Source organism: Danio rerio, chromosome 2 (assembly GCF_052040795.2).
Source record: "Danio rerio strain M-AB ecotype USA chromosome 2, GRCz13ab, whole genome shotgun sequence".
Classification (NCBI taxonomy): domain Eukaryota; kingdom Metazoa; phylum Chordata; class Actinopteri; order Cypriniformes; family Danionidae; genus Danio; species Danio rerio.
This window is the reverse complement of record NC_141022.1, coordinates 14,435,001-14,460,232: the sequence shown is the minus strand read 5'-3', so window position 1 is coordinate 14,460,232 and position 25,232 is coordinate 14,435,001. Positions and strand designations below refer to the sequence as shown.

The window sequence follows — 25,232 nt, the reverse complement described above, 5'->3', positions numbered from 1 at the left end:
CCATACACTCTCTCATTCACTCTATGGCCAATTTTGTTTACCCAATTCAGTTAGACAATGCGGACCACCCGGAGGAAACCCACGTGAACATAGGGAAAACATGCAAACTTCACACTGAAATGCCAACTGGCCCAGTCGGGACTCAAACCAGCAACCATCTTGCTGTTAAGTGACAGTGATAACCCCTGAGCTGCTGTTCTGCCAATAATAATATAATAAATGTTGCAAAATAATGTCATAAAAGTCATCACTATCATCATTTTTATCCGCTTATCCAGGGCCGGGTCGCGGGGGCAGCAGGAGGAATTCCGAGGCGTTCCCAGGCAAGCCAAGAGACATAGTCCCTCCAGTGTGTCCTTGGTCCTTCCCGAGGCCTTCTACCGGTGGGACATGCCTGGAAGACCTTCCTAGGTAGACGTCCTGTAGGCATCCAAAACAGATGCCCAAGCCACCTAAATAGACTTCTCTCGATGTGGAGGAGCATTGGCTCTACTCTGAGCTCCTACCGGGTGACAGAGCTCCTCACCCTGTTTATAAGGATGCACCCTGCCACCCTACGAAGGAAACTCATTTCAGCCTCTTGTATCCGAGATCATGTCCTTTCGGTCATGACCCAAGGCTCATGACCATAGGTTATAGTGGGAACGTAGATTAACCGGTAAATTGAGAGCTTTGCCTTTCGACTCAGATCCTTCTTCACCGGACCGGTACATCAACAGCATTACTGCTGCACCGTTCCACCTGTCAATCTCACGCTCCATCCTTCCCTCACACGTGAACAAAACTCCAAGTTACATGAACTCCTCCACCTGGGGTAAGGACTTTCCTCCAACCTGGAGATGGTAAAACACCTTTTTCTGGTGGAGCACTATGGCCTCGGACTTGGAGGTGCTGATTCTCACCCCAGCCCCATCACACTCAGCAGGAAACCGCCTCAGTGTATGCTGAAGGTCCAAGTTTGAAGATACCAACAGAACAACATTGTTTGCTAATAACAGAGATGTAATCCTGTGGTCTCCGAGCCAGACCCCCTGCAGCCAAAGGCTACGCTTTGAAATTTTGGCCATAAAAATTATGAACAGAATTAGTGACATAGGGCAGCCCTGCTGGAGCCCAACATGCACTGAAAACAAGTCTGATCTATTGTCGGCAATGCAAAACCAAACTCCTACTCTGTTCTTACAGGGATGAGACAGCCCTTAACAAATCACCTCTGACCTTCTGCGGGCCCACCACCAACAGGGGTAGTCGTAAGGGGCCAGTGCATTGTGGAATGGGCAGTGGTCGAAGGTTAGCACCAAGACAACACGATCGTCGCTCACAGGATCTCTTGGGACATGGAATGTCAGAAAGTCATTCATTAATTCTTTTTCAGCTTAGTCCCTTTGTTAATCTGGGGTCACATCCACACACACCAATACACTACGGACAACGTAGCCTACCCAATTTGCTGCATGTCGTTGGACTGTGGAGGAAACTGGAACACCCAGAGGAAACCCACGCGAATACAGGGAGAACATGCAAACTCCACAAAGAAACTCCAACTGACCCAGCCAAGGCTCAAACCAGCGACCTACTTGCTGTTATTATTATTATTGCAGCACTACTGACTGTGCCACTGCATCGCCATGTCAGAAAATTTGAAACTTAAAAACATATATATTTTTATCTAAGATCTCTGATTTACAGAAAAATAAACATAACATTTTATTTTATTTAAATATACTGATTTGTATAATGAATTAATAGCAGCATATGCGTGTCGTTTATACTAACCTTCTTTAATTCCTTGTGCACTTCAGTGTCTTTGGTTTTCAATTTTAAGTTCAGTTCAGCAATCTTCAGCTCCAGTTGTATGTTGGTTTTATGGAACTCCTTTAACTCTCCCTCCATCTGAGAAACACATAAAGTTGTTGTCAGAATAGTAACCTCAGTTCATTTGCATTAAGACATATGTAGGGGAAAAAAAGAAAAATGACAGAAAAAAAAGCTGACAAAAAAAAAAAATGTTGACTCAAGAACAGATGCAACTTGATCAAAATTGGGGAATAAATTGTTTCTCAACTGGTGGGACGTGACCCAAAAGTGGGTCGCGGGAACATTTTTAGTGGGTCACAGAGTGTGCGGTCAAAAAAAGAACAAAAAAAAAAACAAAAAAGGGCTTTTATTTTGAAATGCGTGTGCGACAACCCTACTGTTCGACATGTGAAATTTTTATTTAATTATAGCAACAAATACGTCGAAGAGCAAGTACAACCTGAAAATGGTAAGTATGGATTTAAATATATTGACAACAAAAACGTCAGTGTGTCAAATGTAGTGAGGTGCTCTCACAAGAGAGCATGAAACCTTCTAAATTAAAATAACATTTAGAAACCAAACATCCCAGTTGCAATGTTTTTAATTACGACTCCAATAGCTGAGGGCATCACAAAAGTGCCTAACATCTTCATGTTCAAAACGAGTAGAGGCATTCTGCGCATCTTACTGTGCTCACCGTGTAGTAAAGACCAAGAAAGCCCACACAATAGCAGAAGAGCTTTAATTTGCTAGTTTGTTCTGTTCACCAGGATCAGTGTTAATGTTTTATTAACAGTTCAGTGTAGTTAAAGAGCCATGACACCCCCCACTTTCGGTTAAAGTCTACTTCAGAGTTTTTTCAAAAGATGCATGATTAATGGGCGTGGAGCTCCGCGAGCATAAGGCTGGAGTTTGCGTGGCCAGCAGGGGTAGACAGTTAGCTCACAAAATGAGACACAAACCGCGAGGAGACGTTTATAAATCACATTGTTAAAATGCAAAGAAATAAACAGTAATTTAATGCCCTGCTACATTTGTTATTTGTAATTTCATATACACATAACCACAATTTATATCATTATAAAGATAAGTGTGTTCATGTAAACACTATAAATGAGGATTCTCCCTCGATCCCCAGGTCTAAATTATATATCTGAATGTAGACTCAGTGCAGCAGGTCTCCTGACCTGCCTATTTTAACCATTAGCCCTGCTGGTAATATAGAGGATTTAGGCAAACACAGCAGCACGACGATATGTCTGAATGTGAACGAACTCCTAATAAAAGTCAACGTCCGCCATTCTTCAATTCTCGTACTGCTCTACCGACAAAAATGCTTGCAGCACACACACAGCTTTGCCGTATGATCGGCCCTGACAAGATCGCGGGGAAAAACATGCAACAAACCCCGTGGGTCATGGAAACAAACACATACGAGTCTTTATGAACGGCTACAGCGTGCTGTGGGTCCGTGTCTCTCAGCTTGCTTGAAACTGGCATGCCTTGCCTTCGGAAAGCACGTGCTTTCATGAATAATTAAGCAGCCGGCTCTTCTCATTGGATAAGAAACTCTGGTATGAATAATAATGAGAAACCGATGCATCATCATTGCACTTGCAGTACTGCGCTACGTCGTCGATTTTAATCCCGCCCCAAAAATCATTTTAAACCTGAAAGCTGAAATAGGCTGACAAAAGCTCAAAATTATCCAGTTTTCCCCACAATTGAAGCTGACAGGTGCTAACATTTTCTTAAGTGATACTCAACACACACACATCTGTTAATAATAAAAAAAAAAAGTTCTCCAGGGTGTCCTGAACCTTTAATGGTAACTGAACTTTTTCTTACCCTAACCACTGTTTACAGTATTTGTCGTTTTTACTTTATAATATTTCTATAATTTTGTTAAATGACAGCAATAAAATATTTTTTTATTGGTAAGTCTTGGTGATTTTCTTATGATTTACCTGTCAGTACTTGTGAATGTTAACAAATAAATACAAACTAATTATAATTCCTAAAACTATATTATAGTTCCTAAAATTTTGGGTTGCGGCTTGATGACCTTGTAAAAATGTGGGTTCCATGGCCAAACCAGTTGAGAACCACTGCTCTAGAGTGTGTTCTCAAATGCAAGGTCTTGGCAGCATTTGAAAGTTTTGTGACTACTGAGCTTGATAGCGAAGGTTCAGTGCTGAGTAATAAGTGACCCCCGAGGATCATTAAAAAAACAAAAAACAGTTAAATATCTAAAAAAAAAAAAAAAATAGAAAGACAATGCATGTGTAATCCAGAAGTCAGTGAGATATGCAATTTACAAGTCTTAGAGGGAACATGATCTCTGACAGCCTAAGTCAAACTAACTGCTGTTGCTTGGGGGGGACTGAGCCCCCGTTTTTCTCCTGGAGAGAAAGTGCCTTTTTTCCCATGGGAATAATAATAATTAGGCTGGCTTGAGAAACAAGCCAGACTACTGAAATCCTATTTAAACTTTTTTTTTATATTATTCTTCTTCTGAGACTAAAAATTAAACTATCTTCTCCTAGAGCTTTCGAGCTATGACCACCAAACTCGCACCAGACCTCCGACCTATTCGGACTCGGATTGCTATATCTTTTCTGACTGATCTGACTTTCGGTTTTCCGAAAAATGTCCCTGGACCATCGGAAAAATCCCATAGACTTAACATTGGACCAAAACTTTGTGACCTCATAACTCTGTGTCAGACTGTCGCACAGACTTCTAACTGGGCTCATTTAACTCAGACCATCAAACTGCCAATAACTGATGAGCTTTTAACTTTTTGGCCACGTCCTAGCAACCACTTTTGGACCCTAGAAACTGTCCAATAGACTTCCATTCAAAAGACTGTCATTGACTTTACATGGGATCAAACTTTGTGAGCTCATAACTCTGCATCAGACTATCCTACAGACTAATGGCTGAGCTCATTTAATTTAGACTACCAAACTGCCAATAACTGATGAGCTTTTAAGTTTCTAGCCACACCCTAACTACCAGATACTACACCCTAGCAACAACTGTCCCATGGACTTCTATTGCAAAAGACTGTCATTGACTTAACATTAGATCTAACTTTGTGACCTCATAGCTTTCCATCGGACTGTCATACAGAGTAATGGTCTCTATCTATCTATCTATCTATCTATCTATCTATCTATCTATCTATCTATCTATCTATCTATCTATCTATCTATCTATCTATCTATCTATCTATCTATCTATCTCCATTTTCAAACTGTTTTAATCTATCTATCTATCTATCTATCTATCTATCTATCTATCTATCTATCTATCTATCTATCTATCTATCTATCTATCTATCTATCTATCTATCTCCATTTTCAAACTGTTTTAATCCATCCATCCATCCATCCATCCATCCATCCATCCATCCATCCATCCATCCATCCATCCATCTATCTATCTATCTATCTATCTATCTATCTATCTATCTATCTATCTATAGTCAAACTGATTCTATCTATCTATCTATCTATCTATCTATCTATCTATCTATCTATCTATCTATCTATCTATCATGCTAATAACATGCTAATTCATGCTAGAATTTTGCTATTAGCATGCTAATCCATACTAGAATCATGCTAACAACATGCTAATTCATGCTAGAATCATGCTAGTAACATGCTAATTCATGTTAAAATCGTGCTAGTAACATGCTAATTCATGCTAGAATCATGCTAATTCATGCTAGAATCATGCTAGTAACATGCTAATTTATGCTAGAATCATGCTAGTAACATGCTAATTCATGCTAGAATCATGCTAATAACATGTTAATTTATGCTAGAATCATGCTAATTTATGCTAGAATCATCCAAATAACATGCTAATTCATGCTAGAATAATGCTAATAACATGCTAATTCATGCTAAAATCATGCTAACAACATGCTAATTCATATTGGAATCATGCTAAATACATGCTAATTCATACTGGAATCATGCTAACAACATGCTAATTTGTGCTAGAATCATGTTAACAACATCAAACTTAAAACTGCTTCAAAACTTTAAGCTACTCAACTTAAAACTGTTTTAAAACTTTAAACTACTTTAAACTTAAAACTGCTTTAAAACTTTAAACTACTTTAAACTTGAAACTGCTTTAAAACTTTAAGCTATTTTACACCTAAAACTGCTTTAAAACTTTAAACTACTTATCTTAAAACTGTTTTAAAACTTTCAGTCTAAGCTTTCTCAAGCCAGCCTAAAGTTTGTCTCGACAAACTTTAATAATCTAGTTATTATTTGGTTCCTTACAAACAAATACTATGGGTCCTATCATTCACCCAGCACAATAAGGCGCAAGACATGTTTCCAAGAGGTGTTGCTATTTTTTTAGATCAACGCAAACCTAATTTTCCCATTTTCCGCCTCGTTGTTTAAATAGCAAATCCATTTGCATTTGTAGACTCATAGGTGTTCTGGTCTGGAAAAGAGGTGTGTTAAGGTGCATTGTTGGTATGTTACTATTGTGAGAAAGTAAAAAAAATTCATTTTGAAAACGAAATGCATTGATTTTATTTTTTTGCTGTTTGAAACAACTAACACTCATTTGGGGGATGGTGGGTCTCTAGCGGGGGGGGGTCTTTGGAACGACCGCTGGCAAACGCTATGGATAAGCTCACCGGGGGCGTTGGTTAGACCCAGGGGAGAGCCCACCAAGCCATGCCCGGATAGAGACCACTCTCTCCGGCATGACCCACGCCTGGAGGGGGGGGTAGCGCGTCCCTGGGTTTCGCTGACCTGCCGTCAAGTTTTCGATAACAGACACATATGAAGGACTTAGTGCAATTTCCGATTTCGCGGTTGATCGAACCAGGCCCCAAAGTCATTCAAAGAAGCCCCAGGAGATGCGTTCGAACCCGGGGGAGCTAGGTGCGCGCAACTGCCCTGGTTCATCCAAAGACCCAGGCCCCAGAGGCATTCAAAGAAGCCCCAGTAGATGCGTTCGAACCCGGGGGAGCTAGGTGCGCGTAACTGCCCTGGTTCAGCCAAAGACCCAGGCCTCAAAGGCAATCAAAGAAGCCCCAGGAGATGCGTTCGAACCCGGGGGAGCTAGGTGCGCGTAACTGCCCTGGTTCAGCCAAAGACCCAGGCCTCAAAGGCAATCAAAGAAGCCCCAGTAGATGCGTTCGAACCCGGGGGAGCTAGGTGCGCGTAACTGCCCTGGTTCAGCCAAAGACCCAGGCCTCAAAGGCAATCAAAGAAGCCCCAGGAGATGCGTTCGAACCCGGGGGAGCTAGGTGCGCGTTACTGCCCTGGTTCAGCCAAAGACCCAGGCCTCAAAGGCAAGCAAAGAAGCCCCAGGAGATGCGTTCGAACCCGGGGGAGCTAGGTGCGCCTACTGCCCTGGTTCAGCCAAAGACCCAGGCCTCAAAGGCAATCAAAGAAGCCCCAGGAGATGCGTTCGAACCCGGGGGAGCTAGGTGCGCGTAACTGCCCTGGTTCAGCCAAAGACCCAGGCCTCAAAGGCAATCAAAGAAGCCCCAGGAGATGCGTTCGAACCCGGGGGAGCTAGGGGTCCATTGCTGAGCTGCTAACCCGCCTCCCAGCGCTCATATTCCCGCAGCAAACATAAGACCCCACCGCTGACGGAGGCTAAAACGACGTGCGGCTGGTGCCCCATACACGAGCCCAGGGCCGGTAGTGACCCATTCACAAACCCAAAGACCGATTGGGCCACCAGCGGTACGTCTTGGCCAGTTGGGTCACCAGCAGCACGTCTGTCTGATCCATGCGGTTTGGAGGAGTTAGTGTCCCCGGGCTTAATAGTGGGGTGCCCGGGCACGGCTGGTGATTAGGTGCAAATCTAGGGGGTCCTTTGGAACCAGCTCTTGCCGCCGGAGAGTGTGTGTGCCTCGGGCAGGGCACAGGCCCCCCCCAACGCTGGATCTCAGAGGCCCCATCAATGGTTCACCAGCGGCTCCATCAATGGTTCACCAGCGGCACATCTTTACGCATCTAGCGCCAAAGGTCCAACAGGAATACGTTATGCCTGGCGCTCACCGGGGCGTTGGTTAGACCCAGGCCCGAGCCCACCAAACCATGCCCGACGGGAGACCACCCTTCCCGGCCTGCTTGTCGGGACGTCCCGCGCCTGGAGGTTTTTGCCCGACACCCACAATCTCTGACCTGCCATCAGGTTTTCGGGGAAGGCGAAGAAATATGGACTTAGTCTCTGACAGTCCAGTCGCCAGACCCCACGGTGACTGATCGATAGGAGCTAGTGTGGCGCCCCAGGGGCCAGGCCCCCACCCAGGCCCCCCAAAGCACCAATGGGGTCGGCCTCTATGGGTGTGGCAGATCCTCCCCGTCCTGGGCGCTCTGTCAGGGAGGCGTGGGGGTGTCCCTCCGCACACAGCGCCCCCCCTTCCCGCCCCGATCTGTGGGTAAAGGACCCAGATGGCCCGTCTGGCTAAATGACCCAGAGCTTGTCTGCTGCTCAGCCTGCCCGCCAGCCCGCCCCCCTGGACTCCGTTTCCCCCGCGCCGATACTCGGCCCGTGCCCCCGCCCCACGCCCCTCGCCCTGCGAGGGCTGGGGGATGTTCGGTGGGTTCGGTCGAGTCACCCGGCGTGGTGAATCGAGGCCCCAGGGGCAGCGTAGGGAACGAGCTGGTGTGGGCTTCGATTCTACCCCCGCCCGAGTGTGTGCGTCTGCATCCCGTCCGTCCGCCCGCAAAGCCGCCCACCCCCTGGGTTTATCCTTGCTGGCTCCCGGCTGACCCCCACCCCGCCTACCCTGCTCCAGGGGGAGTGAGGGTGGTTGGTTGGGAGGGGAAGCTAGTGGACTCCGGCGAGGTGAAACGTGCCAGGGTCAGTGGTGCCGGGGTTACGGGCTGTCTGGACCCCCCTTTCGATGGTTGGTGCGTATTCCATGTTGGTTGTAGCAGGTCACAAAAGCTCCCGCGGCTGGCGCGTGTGGAGCTGTCCCCCCCCCCCCAATGGGGCTCAAACAATCCCCGTTTTGGGGTGGAAAAAGTGAACGTGAATGGCTGTGGAAAAGCTCCCGCTGGCCAGAACAGCAAAATGAAGGGGGGATAGGGAGTGAGGTGGGACACCCCTTCCCCAACTCGAGTCGTGACAAGAGAGAGAGGTGTCGAACCGCTGACCGGGGCAACGATGAAGGGGCGGTGGGGTGCATTGTTTAACGGGACACCCCCTCTGGTTCCTTTGAAAAGGGGGGAAGGGAGTGAGGTGGACACCCCTCTCCCCCCTACTTGAGAAGTCGTAACAAAATAAGGCTTGAACCGAATGGATCTCCGTAGGGCATCGGCTTACACCTCCTGGTGCGGGGGGGGGGTGTCCTTCCCCTTTAAGAAATACGGGTGCACCAACGTCATGACGCGGAAGTGGACGCCGCCTCCGGCCGCTTATTAACCGCCGCACGTGGCGTGCGGGCCCCTTTCCCCCTCTGCATTGGCTCTAGCACGGTCATGGCTGAATGTGCCCTATGCTTCAATGTCTACAGCCGGCTTGCGCCTCACCTGACGGCCGTTCACAAGGTGGCCAACTCGGACGAGAAGCGGCTGCTGCTCGCGCTGGCCGCCGGCCGCGTGGACACGCGGAAGACACCGTGCCCGGTCCCGGGATGTCGCCGGACGCCAGCCCGCCTAGACAGGCACTTGAGGCAGCACGCGGAGCTCTCGACCTCGGGAAGGAAAGAGGCTATGGGGAGGGCGAAACGCCGGAAAGTAGCTCGGGAGTTGCAGTGGCTGCAGTCCACCCAGCCTGCAATCCCCGTCGTGTCCCAGCTAGCATCGTCCTCCGAGGGGGAGCGGGACTCGGAGGACCCAGAGGCCGGCCGCCCGTGAGCCGACCGCGGCTGCAGGCGCGCCACCGAGCGCATACAGGCTCAGCTCACGGACCTGGGGAAACAGGTTACCAAGATGCGGTCCACCCTGCTCCAAATCACACGCCTCTACCGGGAGCTAAGGAAGGGAGAAGGGGGGAGAAGGAGGAGGAAGAGGGCCAGGAGAACCAGGTCGCCTCCTGCACCACCGCCTCCCGGGCGAGGGGCGGCCGGAGGTCCGACGCCCCCCGAGCCTCCGGAGGCTTTGGAGCCCACTGCCTACCCGTTCCCGGACCACGTCCCCGCGCTGAGTTGAGTATATTTCAGACACGTCACTGTCGCTCTGCTGGGTGTGTGGCTTCGGGGAAGTTGACTCTTGGTTGTGCTCGTTCCACAGACCTTCTCTTGGGGGAGTTCGAAGGGTACCAACTGGGCAGCGAGCCCACCCCCCGCCTGCGGAACAACGTCACTTCGAAGCTGGGGAGAATCAAAGCCTTCCTTGGTTACATGGCCAGGGGCACCGCGGAGCCAGGGGACTTCCTCTTCCTCAACCAACCAGCCCGAATCCGAGCGTGGGCCGCCCGGCTAGGTCAGACGCGCATGGCCGAGCCCACCAGGCAGCACTACCTGAAGAACGTGGCTCAGTTCCTAGACTACCTCTCGGAGACGCCGCCGGCCGCCTGTCAGCTCTCCAGCACGGCTCTGGTTCTGATTCGAAGGGAGGTCAGAGCCCTCATCCGCGGCATACGCCGGCGTGTCGTCGTGCACGAGGTAAGGACCAAGCAGGCGAAGGAAAGCTGACTGATCCCCAAGGCCAGCCTGGTGCGCTGTCACCGGACCGCTGGGAGGAAAATTCCCGCCCTGCTAGGTAAGCAAGCCCTTCCGCCGTTCCAGCGATTCCCCCTGTTCGTTCTTCCGGGGCACCAACAGCCCTTGGTTCATCCAGCCACGTCTGTCTGCCCCTCTCCCCCGCGAATGGGACTCATTCGGGGGGGAAGGGGGGCAGACCGACGTGGCTGGATGAACCAACAGCTGCTGGTGGCCCGGAGAGGAATTGTGCGTTTCTTCTTCAGGGGCACCAGCAGTCCATGAACTGCTGGTGCCCCTGAAGAAGAAACGCACAATTCCTCTCCGGGCCACCAGCAGCTGTTGTTTGAGCTGCTGGCGCCCCGGAGAACAAGTCACCAGCAGCCAAGAGCTGTTGGTGACCCAGAAAGGAAATAGAACCGTCGGTGGTCTAATCTGTCTAATGTCCTTCACCAGATAGCCTCGAATCCAACCCAAGCACTAGGCAACAGTGGCGCTTCTATGGCTTTCTGACTGGCTACCTAACCTCCATCTCTGGGCACCGCTGTGGAGTCTTCCAGAATCTCACAATCCAGGAGGTTGAAGAGGCCTCCAGAAGCCCCGACGAGTCTGCTTATGTCATTAACGTGAGTATGGCGCAAGTAAGGTGGGGGTCACCAGTAGCATGCTCTCTCACTCACTCACTCACTCACTCACTCACTGCTTGTTCTCTGATGTCAGATTACCACTCACAAAACAAACAGAGCCTTTGGGGCGGCTCAGCTGTCCCTAAACAGGGAGGAATACAGCTGGTTCCGCAGGTTTTTGGCGCTGCGGGCTGGTCTCCCCGGAGGGAGCCAGGCTACCTATTTCTTTTTCACTTCCAGAGCCAGTCCTTGTCGGACCCTGAACAAGTACTTTCAGTCTGCTTGGCTCAGTATGGGCCTTCCAGGCAAACCCACCTTTACTGACGTACGCACTGCGATCGCGACTCATGTGAGTAGGCATTGTGACGCCCCTGTAACTACCAGCGGCGGCTTCTATCCTAATCAAGCTTCTGTCTCTCTCCGACGCAGGCAAAGAATGCACACTCTTCAGAGGATCGCCGCAAGGTGGCGCAATTCATGTGCCATGACACTTCAACCTCAGATAAGTTCTACGCACTTCACCTCGGACCTCTCCAAGCACGCGAGCGCCGCAGACTCTTTGAAAGGGCCCTGGTGGAGGAGGAGGAGGAGGAGGAGGATGGGGAGGCAGCGGGCACTGAAAGCCCCCCGCGGAAAGGGCGCAAGAGGACAGAGACTTCCGTCTCTCCCCTGGTAAAAATCACATTCTCTTTGGCGTGGACAGCAGAACGTATGGCATTGGCTAACTTCCCTTTATGTGTCTCTTTTCCAGGAGGGAACCAGCAGGAGGACGCTGCCATGGCGCCCTGCCAAAGGGAAAAGCCAGGGCGCTCGCCCGCTCGAACAAACAGAAGACTCTGAATCGTCCTGAATAAATATTGTACAACTTAACGGTCAAATGGTGTTCAGTGTCTTCATTATTCCTTTTATTTATTATCTGTGTGGTAAAAGTAAATTCAGTGGGGACAAAAATGAGCCCTGTCTTCTTAGTTCAACGCTGTATGCCTGCTGCGTCCAGGTCCTGCCTTGGCTACGTTCCGATTGGGACAGATTAGCCCTATCTTGTGTGTTAAAAGTGTCACGTGGGATGCCCTCGTCCAGGTTCTGCCTTGGCTACGTTCCAATTGGGACAAACTATCCCTGCCTTGAGTGTTAAAAGTGACTCGCGGGACGCCCCCGTCCAGGTTCAGCCTTGGTTGATAGCTCATAGGGAGAATGAATCCCTTTTCCAGCACAAGGGGGTGATGGGCTGGACAAATCTGTCCAGGTCTGCAAATGCTTTGAACGCCCAGAAGGCCTTGAGTCCAATTCTGTATATTAGCAAGCTTCTCCCGGGACAGCTCGGTCCTTAGAGATGCATGAATAGGTCAGGACAGGGCAGCTGTGGAGTGGAGGTTAACTTTATGGAGAAACTAAAATAGACTGAGCAATAGACAAGCTGAGAGCAGGTCTAAAGTCCAGAGCGGAACATGTTAGTTGTGCGCCTCACTTAAACATTGCTTAAAACACACAGGATATAGAGCAGAGCACAAATATCTTTACAAATGAAAAATAATTAAAGGAATAAAATGTTACAAAAATTATTATTTTCTACGTGTGGTTTATTTATAAAATAATTTTGAGAGGATCACATGCTTATGATCAACACAGCTAGCACCTCATTAGCTCTGTAATATGCTCTATTAGTTGATTACAGAAGCATTATAAATAACCAGTTTTTCACTCCAGTTATCTTCGTCTTGAGGAATGTTTCTCGCTACAAAACGCTCCAGCATCGTACCATTTAATCTATCGATATGGAAGAACAAACAAACAAACAACAACTCCAGCCAGAGCCCTGCTCTCCCTGAAAATTCAGCTGCAGCCTCGCCAGCTGTCGAGCTTGAATTCCCGCAAAACGCCGGCCCACCAGCTCTTCCTCTTCTACTTCCAACTGCCTCCCACAAACGCAGTCCACAAACTCCAACCAAAGTGTCGGCGATACAAACCATTGCAATTAAGTTGAACTCTCACTGCTCTCCTAGCGGTGCCTCGCTAAAATAACTACTCTTCAACAAAGAGTAAACATTTTATAAATCTTTTGAAAGACAAGACTTGTGTGACTAGAAAGATTTAACCAAGAACTTATCCTTCAAGCCTCCTGCCCATCCACAGGTCCATAAAGTAATTTGACTACAAGGATCCAGGCAATCTAATCTGTAAACATTAGTCCACGCTATATTCATATGTCGATAAACATCCATGAATTACGATGTTATCATCCAAACTATTCGCTTGAGTGCAGTAGCATCTTTCACACAAACACTAGTGATATTTGGTAAACAAAATAGCCGCCGATCTATGATTGACACTCCATTGAGCCAATAGCTGAAAGGAGAGGTGTCACCATCCAATGAGCTCCTAAAATTCGAGATGTTTTTTTTCCTGATGTGGCCAGGGGCAGATCGTTCAACGTACTTTTTGGGCCGGGCTGATCATCTTCTTATGATCTGATCGGCCCATAAAACACTTAGCAGACTGTCATGTTTTTCTGTCTAAGTGATTGATGGTGCTGTGAGCTGTCACGCTCTGAAAGTAAGATGTTTCTTTTCCGGACAGAGCGGCCATGTGACATAATTTGCAGCCCATTGGTTCTTTTCTTTAATGACATTGGGCTGACCCAATCACAAACTTCCATGTTGGGCTCCGTGTAACGTACGTTTGTATTTGTCAAAATAGTCACGCCTGTTTCGTACGTGCAGGTCCGCAGGAGAGCAGGCAGGCATTTGCCGTTTGAGTCTCTGCACTCTGCAGCGGGACACAGATCAATATATTCCTGTCAATTCAATCTAGTTACCTATCTGTCCATATAAATATACTTTTTTTTAATCTGCACTATGGTCTGCGGCAACTTTCTCCTGTGCTGTTTTCTTAACCTGCAAGTCTTTATTTTACAAATGATAAAGAATGTCTGCTTCTCAAGCTTTTTGAGGGGTGTCATTCATGTATTTTAAGATACACTCGTTCAGAAGACAATCGCATGAGATATCATGACATTGTGTTTTTGATCGTCAGCATGATGTAGGCTTATAGTGACAATAATATTTAAACAATATGGTTATAATGATATTTATACATGACCAAACTAGTGTGAAACTTAAGCAACTTTTTTTTTTTTTTACATTTAGTTTTGTGGTTTGGGCCCAAACAAATATTTGTTGCATTTTTCAATTGTTTAAGTTCATTTGATTGACACTGTAAAATCTTTTAGCTACGTTTGATGTTTCATTGTTGATTTTAAATTTTTTTTAAGGGTCTCTGACACATCGCTTTTATTATTTATCTTTATTTTATTAATCAACATTAGCTGTGTGCGTCAGTAGGCAGTTTTTATGTTCATTATTTATTAGGTTCCCTCAAAACATGCAGGCACACACATTTCCAGTGTAGATTTTACTTTTATTATAATAATAAATAAATAAAAAAGTTTTTAATTTCTCAATTCTCGTTATTTCCTATATATAGCTTTTGTGCTTTTATAAAGTGGGAGTTGGTAAACATATTCAAGGGCGTGCACAGATGGGGAGCATTTTGATTGATGTAGTGGGCCGCTCTGGCCCAAAATGCCGGGGCCGATTTTTTTGTCCCAGTCCAGCCCTGCAATGAGTGCAATTGTTTGTATTGTATATTTTATTATTATTATTATTATTATTATTAGTATTTTCCATATCTGTAATACTTGTATTTTGGCATTTTTTTGCAGTCCACTTAGAATCCAACATGGAAATCAATGTTTTCTTTATTGGCATTGATTGTTTAAAAATTCAATTTAATTTCTGTAATAAACATGGCTGTCAAGCCAGGATCTTGATGGTTTATTGTGGTTATGTTTTTAACATGAAGAAATCTGTGTTAGAAGTTAAACCAAAAATTCTAATAATGAGTTATATTTTGAATTTAAATAGTATTTGTCTTGCCTTTACATTAAATTTGCATTTGAATAGCCAAAATTACAAGTTTCAGTCTTTTAAATGTGATTAATCATGATTAATTGCGATTATTTTTTTAAAAGTGCGATTAATTAGTTTTTGTTTTTTTTTTATCGATTGACAGCACTGAAATAAATATAAAAAAACTGCCACACGTGAGAAACACGCAGATCTAGGATTGGCAGTAACCCACCACTCTTTTGGGGCAGGATGAAGTGCGGGCTGTAAAACCCGCTCTCTATCTAGGCTGGAGGGACCGGCTTGATTGCATCCTTCGCCAGGGCCAGACAGGGGGCTGACCCTGGTGAATACACACCCAGAACTTGGGAGGCCATTTTGCAACCTGAATTGCATAGCCAAGTCTGATTGTGCGTATGAGCCACCGCGAAGGGCTGGTCTGCGCTAACCAGGTAGGCAGAGCTTTCGCTAATGGACTCATCGCTACAATCGCTGACGTACCAGCAGTGGGGCAGCGCGGAGTGGGTGTGCTGATCCGGGAAACGCGAGGGTCCCTCGGAATAGCTGGAGGCAAGAGATTTGCTCTCGCTCCGCACCCAACTCCGGAGGGGAGGCTCGAGGGGTGGGAGAAAAAGATCGTCCTCCCAGTTCTTGTGAGCCACTGGCGAAACGCACCGAACCTGCGAGCTAGAAAGCATAGCGTCTCAGACTGGCAGATTTCGGGCTGTCACATCCGGGGAAGTGGAAAAGTGCTCTTTAATTGATGTTTTCATGGCAGTAAAAAGTGCTGTGGAAATGGGGCCCCGCCCTCCAGCGGGGAAAGAGCAAGTTCCCTCTTCTCCAGATGACCTGTCCCAGGGACGAGTCCCACCGATAGGTGACATACCCATCACGAAGCTCACAAGCCTGGGTTGGACCCACCCTCATGCAGCTCGACCAGCGCCTGCGCTTGGTAGCGCTGGTAGGAGGTCATCGCGTGCAAGACGAAAGCAGCCAGGCCCGCAGCCATGTAAGCTCTAGCTTCGAGGGAGGCAGAAAACTTACAGAGACAAAGATTGACCGCAATCACACGCTCAACCTGAGGAATCGCCACATACCCCCTGGCCGCTCCACCGTCAAGAGTGGTGAGGGTGGAGGGACACACAGCACGGGCAGAAAAAAGTGCCCTCCAAGACTGCGTGAGCCTACTGTGGCTTCGAAGGCTTCGAAGGCTTCGCCCTCTGGTCCTCTACGTAGCACCCATCTAGTCGGTCCAGCCCAGGAAAGCACGGCTAACATGTCCGTTTCAGGATCCATCTTGACAGCGCTCACCTGCCCGGAGGGGGCGAGCGGGTCTGGATCATCATCGGACAATGAATGCCCCCTCTCCGATGCCACGGTGGATGTCTGGTCTCCGGTGTCATCGAGTGTAAGGGCTCCCATCTGGTTAGACGGATCGCTTCCCCCCCGAAGCTTGGATGGAGCGCTTGGAGGAGCGGGAGGTCCGCGGGCCCATGGGCAACGGATTATCTCTCGCTGAAACCCTCAGATCTGCCCGAGTGCCCGCTGCAGTGCAGGGGACAACTGAGGTGGTTTGCCTTTTTGCAAAGGCTAGCCATGATCTTAACTGCGCAACAGTCATGGCATCGCAATGATGACATGAACTGCCCGCAAGCAGCGCATTAACGTCCCCCAGGCATGCAACGCAGTACCCGTGCCCATCATCCGAGGACAGGAAACCACCACATCCAGAAATGCCATCCTGAAAAGGACGTGCTGCACGACTGTGTTGCTCTCTTTGTGAAGTTGCAACTTTTATACGCACCGCTCTGGAGGACCGGACCCAGTTACAATTTATTATGTATGCTGTACATGTACCATGTTGTAAGATTTCATTTCTGATTCTCTCTCGTTTCTCATTCCAGAGATCAAGACAGTCGGCCCCAGAAGCTGAACTTCATCCAACTTATTACACTTAACGTCCATTTCAAATACAATCATACTCTATACAAAGGATACATTTCAACTCATACAGCCCACATCCAAGATGCTATGTTTATACAACCCTTTTTTTGGGTTTTGAGACGCTCCAAACTAACATCAATTTCAATCCCACAATCCAACTCACCATATCTGATCTGACTGAAAGAACTCTATCTTTCTCTATTAAGCAAAGCAAAAATCGATCAAATCTGCAAAGCACATTCTATATACATTTTTGACATCGCCTCCCTCACCCACACCTTTTAAATGTTTCACATGTGTTTCTAAGTATAAGCACAACTTGAACTATCCTATACATTCATTCACTCTCGTTCACCACAGCTTTGACTCATTTAGGGGTCGCCCCAAATTTCAAATGTTGCAGTAGTGACGCTCTAGCTAAGCCCTTATTCACTTTCATCTCTACATATCACTACTGACAGTATTTAACATTCCTGCGGGAGCACTCATAACTGTCCAAAACCAACTACTACTGCACCTATGCAAAAGCAGAGGCACTCCGCTGAGCTACTCTTACCATAGCACCACTACAACTGCAGTAACACTCTACCTGAGCCCCTATTCACTTTCATATCCACATATAACTGGCAGTATTAAATATTCTTGCGGGAGCACTTATAATGCTCCCAAACTGACAACCACCACACCTCTGAAACAGCAATTTGTTTACCTCCCCTCTCCCACACTCCCATTTCAAACCCTCTTAGCATTTATAAATCTAAGGAAATCCCAAAACCCCAAACCTTCCTCCCCACTTTTTACTTACGACGCTTAATCGTCCAGTAACTCGATTTTGGTTCCAAACACCTCAAAGAATACTACTCTTATTAGGCTCCCCACCCAATCCATTCTCTAGCCATTCCTTCAGAATCAGAGCAACCACTACAGCAGCTCACAATGGGCTCTCCCAAAATCAGATCCAGGTCCTCCAGGTCAGATCCAGGATGCTTTCAATACCTACATCCGATTCAGCCGAATCCGTCTCAAAGAAGCCCAGACGACACCCACCCTCTTGAGTAAAAGGATAGAAATTTAACTCTGCTTCCTTTCCCCCCAACCCCCAAACCTTTCAACGCTCTCATTTCAGCACATAATCTCCCCCTAGCTCTCTCCACGGAGTGCACGAACGCTGACCCCAACAGGAGCAACACCTCTTTCCCCAGGCAGGCCACTAGTATAAAATCTTCCGCTTCTTTCCCCCATCGAGTTTCTCCGCACCTCCTTCTCCTTTCTAGCGTTGAGTTCCTCCGCACCTCCTTTTCTTCCTTTAAGCATCGAATGCTTCCACTCTTTCCTCCACCCCCCATCCCCCCCACAAACAAAAAAAATACTTTTATTATAAAAAAGTAAAAAAAAAAAAAAATAAATAAAAAAAAAAAAAAAAAAAAAAATATATATATATATATATATATATATATATATATATATATATATATATATATATATATATATATAAATAATTTACTCACTATCCTGTAGTAGTCTAAATCTCTGCTACTTTCTTCAGCGTCGAGTTACTCCGCTACTTTCCTCTTTTCAGCGTTGAGTTCCTCCGCTACTCTTTTTTAATTCCTCATCAACCCTGACTCCTAAGGAGTCTTCCTATGCTCTAACCCCCCCGGATACCTGCTAAGCCCAACTACCACAGGAGTTTCAACCACTCCCTCCCTTCCCAGCCCGAACCCCAGCTGTAACTCGCACGGAGTCGCCCCGAGAGCTCGGAGTTCCTCAGACAATACTGCTTCTCAGCATTGAGATCCTCCTCTACTTTTCCTATTTCTAGCAGCAAGTTCCTCTGCTACTCTCCTTCCTTCCCCTAGGCACCTCTCCCCAACCCTGCCCCCATGAACCTGACTCCGATGGAGTCCCACCCCCTTTTCTGATAGGGCAACACAGTGGCCCAGTGGCTAGCACTGTTGCCTCACAGCAAGAACACAGCCAGTAAAACTTCCTTTTGAGCCAGTTAGTGTTTCTGTGCCGAGTTTCTATGTTCTCCCCATGTTCGAGTTGGGTTCTGCGGTTTCCTCCCAACGTCCAAAAACATACACCATAGCCAATTGACTAAACCAAATTAACAACCAAGTATACACTTCTCACACAACAACAGCAAGGGAGTTGTCAAGACCTACCTGAGCTTGAACTCGGGGAGGGAGCTCCGAGCTCAACGATATTACGAGCTCAGGGCTCTCTTCCGGGACAGCATGCCAATTATGCTTTATTGATTATCAGCTATTATCAGCTAGTGTGAACTCTTGAAATAAATATAAAAACCACTGTCTCCATGCCTTCTTCACCTCGGGGGCTTTTGTCAGTTTATTCACAACAACTTGGTTTTCATTCATTTTCTTTTCGGTTAGTCCCTTTATTAATCCTGGGTTTTACGCAGCAAATGACTGCCCATCACTAGGAAATATCCATGCACATTCATTCACACATATACACTATGGACAATTTAGCCTTCCCAACTCTCCTGTACCGCATGTCTTTGGACTTGTGGGGGAAACCGGAGCACCTGGAGGAAACCCACGCAAACCTAGCAGAGGCTCGTACCAGTGACCATCTTGCTGTGATCGTGCTACCTACTGCGCCATCGTGCTGCTCGACAGCTTGCTTTTGCATAATGTTATAATTATAAGATGTATTATTTTATGCATATTTGTATTTGTTTGATTAAAACAAGCTTAGATTTAACCACCTGTCAGACTTTGGCATAGAATGTGTCTTTGGATATAACTTTTTGACCACACTTTGTTATTATTGTGAATTTATTCATTTGCAGTGAATTGAAACTGAATTTAAAAATAGTTTGAAACAAATATTTGCGTTTAACAAATAAAATTAATTATGTGGGCTAATGTATGTCTTCAGTGAAGAGCACACAACAACGTTTCCTTATCCACGAAAGTGAGAGTGGAAGTAAAGCCTAATAGAGAGGAGGCTCATTAGCCGCATTTCCACCTTTTTCGTCGAATACCTTGAGCCAAAGAGGGCGGAGCGAAAGGAGAGGCAGACACTAGTTTTCTGATCACACGAGTACACATGCCAAACAAATAAACAAATAAATAAATAAGGGAAAACAAACATCTAGCCTTATAGGCTGTTTTTTTTTTTTTTTTTTTGTGTATGATCGATCTTATGTTTCCCTTTTAAATGTAAGGCTGTTGCATAAAACAGTGAAGTTTTGAGGTAACACTTTAATATAAGGTTCATTAGTTAGTGCATTTACTAACATGAACTAATTATGAACAATGCATGAACAGCATTTATTAATCATAATTGAACATTTACTAATGCATTATTAACATCCAAGTCCATGCTTGTTAACATTAGTTAATGCACCATGAGTTAACATGAACTAACAATGAATTACTGTATTTTCATTAACTAACGTTAACTAAGATGAACAAATACAGTAGTAAATGTATTGTTCATTGTTCATATTAGTAAATGCATTAGTTATTGTTACGTTTAAAAGATGTGTTTTTGTGCATTTACATGCCTGTTATTGAATATGAGACCAGGCAAAAAAAAAACGCTCCCTTTACAGCACTGTTGATGCCGCAAGGCTTTTTTCTTTTTTTCTCTCTATATTTTGCAGATAATACACAATATGAAGACAACAGAAAGACATATGGCTTAACAAAGTACGTATCCACTTTTAAAGACTGAATACAATAGTGTCATATTTTGATAAAATAGCCTAAGCTATATTGAAATAATTTAAAGAATTAAAAATATCAGATATAATAAAATTGCATTAAATAAATAAATCAATATAAAAACAAACAAAAGCTAGCTATTGTCACCAGCTCGGTCCCAGTTTTTCCCCTCACTGGCCAGCAGAGGTCAGAGTTCTAAACACTACATCCCCCAGAAGCCCCGTTTCTGTCTCTGATTGTGCTGCACCTGACTTTCATCACACACACCCATAAAAGCAGCATCCACGCCCACTTCTTTGCGAAGTCTTGTTTGCCTGTCAACATTACTGAGCGTTTATCCTTGTACCCTTATTGCTTGTGTAACGGAGTAAATAAGTGTCTTAAACTTATGCCTAAATGGGGACATCGCCCTCTAGAGTGTGGGTGATGTAATAAGCGCGTGGAGTAGAGACCGCCCACATCAGAGTTAACGAAGCCTTGCTGTGGGTAAGTTGCACGTTTCTCCCGGATGAAAAATTACCATTAATAAGTGTTTAAAACACATAAATATTAGCTTTAATGTGACTTAATATTTCAATGAATATGTTGGGGCACTGTTGAGTTGTGTTTGGCGTTGAGTGTGCTTCTCAATCTTGAGTTTATAACGTGTTTATATAACGAGGCCTGATTGAAATTAAATTGTCTTGTGTTCATATAGAGATGGTCATTTTCTTTGTGAACCAGCAACTATTTACACGCGCTGCCTGTCTCCATTGTACAGGTATGTCGTTAAATGTTATTAATTAATTGTTTGTAACTCTTTTTTTTTTTTTTTACTCAAAACAAGTTGCTAAAAGTCTCCACTAGGTAGGGAAGTTCTTACTTTTGGAGTTGAATTGTATTGCTCTGTTACACTCAGTGATTGTACATTGAGAATTGTGATTCATTAATTTGTCATTCAAAATTCAAAGTGTGTTATGTTTTTCATATTCTGACTGTTAAAATTTACACTATACGATCACAAAGTTAAAAAGAAATTAATTGGCATATATATATATATATATATATATATTTATATATATATATAAAAATATATATATATATATATATATATATATATAAATATATATATATATATATATATATATATATATATATATATATATATATATATATATATATATATATATATATATATATATATAAACTGTTTTAAATAAAACAGGGCAGAGTTAACAAAGCCTTGCTGTGGAGGTGGTAATTTTCTTTGTGAACCAGCAACTATTTACACGCGCTGTCTGTATCAATTGTACAGTGTTCAGTAAGAAGACAGCCTAGGCAAGACCGTCACACTTGCCTGTTATCGAACCGGACTGTTATTGATCTTGATTTCCTTGCTGCCTGTCCCGACCCTCTGCATTCCTATCCTTCTACGATTTAGCTGCCAGCCCTGACCTACGCCTGTCTCTATGATCTACGAGTTTATGCTGCCTGCCTTTCGACTATATATGCTGGATTTTTATGTGAGTGTTTACAAAACCATTTGGCTTGTGTTTCTGACTCTGAATTCAATAAACATACTGCAAATGGATCCCTCCGTGCCAGCCTCTTTGTTACAGCAATAACAATTTAGGTATACACAGTACATAAATCAAACTGTTTTAAAGCCTTATTAAACTTTCATTTTACAAAGGCCTATCTGAAAAAAAAAAAAAAAGATTTTAGATTTTTACTAAAAACAATAAACACCGGAGGTTTGAAATATCATTTATAAAGTATTTGGATACAATGATATTAATCAAATAGTGCAAATCAGAGCAGTTTTTGGGTGAGTGAAAGCAGAAACTAGACTACCTTTTTTTCTGTCATCCTGTCCCGCACAGCGCCTCTTTACCCAGACTGGCCCAATGAAAGCCCTCGCTCGCACTGGCCCAAAAGTGGAAATGTGGCCCTTTGTCCTGTTTTCTTAACTGTTTTAAAGTATTCAGTGTTTCCACTTACAAAGTTAGCCATTTATTTAGCAAATGTGCCATGGAGTGACGCAACTGACTCTTAAATGGAAACAGAGATGAAACTCTGATTGGTTTATTCTCAAAACACACCTTTAACTCATTAAGAGAATAAGCTTAACTCTGTTAGACCATGCACTACGGCGAAGAGTGTATTTTTCCGTCCTTAAAATAGCAAAAGTGGATTCGGACATGCCCTTAATGCTTTTGCGCCCTGCGCTTTAGACTTTGTGCCTAGATAATTAAAATAGAGCCCTAAGTGTTGATGATTTTAATATTCATAAATATCATTAAAAATATTTTAATATTATTAAAATATCATTTAAAAACTTAAACATATAGATGTTTAAGCCTGGCCTTTTTAGACATACTAGCCACTGTTCAAGTAAAACAGCATGTCTTGGGGCCTACTTATTGTCATAATTTTACCTTAGACTTAATATTATCACATGCATGGTATTGATATTTATAATGTTAAAGTTGTGAGGCAGAGTGACAATATTTCAGATCACTATTTAATCTCTTGTTTATTTTGCATTGATAGGGCTCCAAAACCAGCTTCTATTTATTTATTTATGAATTCATTTATTTTTATAAATTTTTTTATTAGAATATGCAAAAAGGTAAATAAATTGGGATTATACAAATACAAAGAAACATAAAAAAAAAAAATAAAAAAAAAAATAAAACAACAACAATGTAGTCAGGTATTGGTATATGTGTGTATGTGCGTGTGTGTGTGTGTGTGTGTGTGTGTGCGCGCGTGTATGTGTGTGTGCATGTAATGGTAACTTGGTGGACAGGTCAGAGTACATAAGGGACAATAACAGTCAATAAATGAAGTAAGTATCACAGATATAAATAAAACTGATAAAAAGAAACCAGTCAGTGGTAAGGAGTAACAACAATGCTTGTATTGTATGATAGTGATAATGACAGTAAAAAGAAAGGAAGGACAACAGTAATAATAACTGACAACAACAACAATATTAAAAAATGGCCGCAAGCGGCGATTGACGGGGTTCGAGCATTTGGCAAGCTTAGGACATTTATGCTGTTTAGTTCTATGACAACCCACAATTTAAGGCTGTCACTGAAACAATACCTTGATGGAATGTACTAACTGGAAAAAGTAATGTGTAAATGAATCAAGTAGCAGACTGGGACTAAGTCAGATTTTAAATGCAATAAGAGTTTATACTACATCAAAATGTGATTCAGAAATATCTTGCAGATTCAATCACTTTGAAACAACAAAAAGTGGTTTTATGCTGTCCTCTACTGGCTACAAACAGTAATGCATTTTTGAGACATTTTCTGTATGCCATACACACACTGTGTGTAAATGAACTTGTTATAATTATCTAAGGAGTAAAAAAATATTTTTTCATAGAAGTTGATTTAGACAGTGCAGACATTTGCACAACACTGGATTTGTTGAAAGTGAGCAAAAAAAAGGACTAGTTCCCAAAAGTAGTTTTTTGAAATAATGGTGAATAATGAATGGATGGTTATAGTTACAGCAGTGGATTTTGTGCCAAAGTGATCAGAATGAGCAGGCCTGTCATATAATACACGTCAGATCAAGTATATTTGTGAAAAGCTGTCTAAAATAAACACATATTCTGCAAATTATGGTCATATAGCAATGAAAAGCAGTGTTTTGAGACCTTTTTTTACTGTTATAGCGCCACCTATTGACCTATCTCCACAAAATTGTGCATGCTTGTTAAGAAATATATCTCAGATGTGCATACCTGATTTCATAAAGTTTGGGGTTTTCCTCAAACATTTACAGGCATGTAGGTAAGTAAAGACACGGCCCTTTTTGTAAATGAGCCATTTATAACTACCCAAAGAGGAAAGTTCAACTTTTTTTCAATAATTATTGATCTAGGCAGTCCAGAGATTCATATAACACTGGTTTTGTGGTGATTGAGCGAAAAACCAGGGACTAGTTCGCAACAATAGGTTTTTCATATATTAATTAATATTTAATAAACAGTATGACTGACAGCAGTGGTGTTTGTGTCAAAGTGATCAGAATGAGCAGGCCTATCATATAATATGTCCGATCAAGTATATTTGTGAAAAGCTGTCTAAAATAAACACATATTCTGCATATTTTGGTCAAATAGCAACGAAAAGCAGTGTTTTTGAGACCTTTTCTACTGTTATAGTGCCACCTATTGACCTATCTTCACAAAATTTGCCATGCTTGTTAGGAATTATATCTCAGATGTGCATATCTGCTTTCATGAGGTTTGGCGTTTTCCTTATGCAATTACAGGCATGTAGGTCAATACAAAGACACACCCCTTTTTGTAAACGAGCCATTTATAGCTACCTAAGGATGAAAGTTCAACTTTTTTTCAATAACTTTTGATCTAGGCAGTCCAGAGATTCATACAACACTGGTTTCGTGGTGATTGAGCCAAATACCAGGAACTAGTTTGCAAAAGTAGGTTTTTCATATATTAATTAATATTTAATTAACAGTAGGACTGACAGCAGTTATGTTTATGTCAAAGTGTTCAGTAGAAGCAGGCCTATCATATGATATGTAGTTTGTGTGGCTGTGCAAAACTGTGTGTAATAACCAATCAATTACACCCTCAAAAAAC

General features: G+C 44.1%; 2 protein-coding genes across 14 annotated transcripts in view; one reads left to right on the top strand and one right to left on the bottom strand.

The window, feature by feature from the left end:
- cfap57 (cilia and flagella associated protein 57) overlaps positions 1–25,232 on the bottom strand; it is a 311,646-nt gene that overhangs the window by 71,916 nt on the left and 214,498 nt on the right. For 11 of the 12 annotated variants that reach the window (XR_015477379.1, XR_015477380.1, NM_001442688.1 and 8 more), the window contains 1 exon segment: positions 1,777–1,893. Coding sequence is in view for 9 of the 11 variants with exons in the window: in NM_001442688.1 (NP_001429617.1) it covers positions 1,777–1,893 (117 nt within the window). In the remaining 2 variants the exon portion in view is untranslated. 12 annotated transcript variants of the gene reach the window in all.
- On the top strand, positions 9,200–11,951 carry LOC137489690 (uncharacterized). Of its 2 annotated transcripts, none has more exons than XR_015478303.1 (6): positions 9,200–9,951; positions 10,038–10,508; positions 10,904–11,073; positions 11,168–11,422; positions 11,503–11,745; positions 11,825–11,951. XR_015478303.1 is itself a non-coding variant. In XM_087240546.2 (6 exons), exons 4-6 carry the CDS (start codon positions 11,366–11,368, stop codon positions 11,921–11,923), a joined length of 399 nt encoding a protein of 132 aa, XP_087096672.1. In that variant the 5' UTR covers positions 9,628–9,951; positions 10,038–10,508; positions 10,904–11,073; positions 11,168–11,365; the 3' UTR covers positions 11,924–11,951. The 2 variants fall into 2 exon arrangements, 1 of the variants encoding a protein (XP_087096672.1); XM_087240546.2 differs by having other exon boundaries at positions 9,628–9,951.

Excerpts from the sequence above, each read along its gene's own strand:
- LOC137489690 (XM_087240546.2), top strand. The coding sequence starts at position 11,366 with ATGGGCCTTCCAGGCAAACCCACCTTTACTGACGTACGCACTGCGATC. Across the intron at positions 11,423-11,502 it reads GCACTGCGATCGCGACTCAT|GCAAAGAATGCACACTCTTC; the intron begins GTGAGTAGGCAT and ends TCTCCGACGCAG. Across the intron at positions 11,746-11,824 it reads AGACTTCCGTCTCTCCCCTG|GAGGGAACCAGCAGGAGGAC; the intron begins GTAAAAATCACA and ends TCTCTTTTCCAG.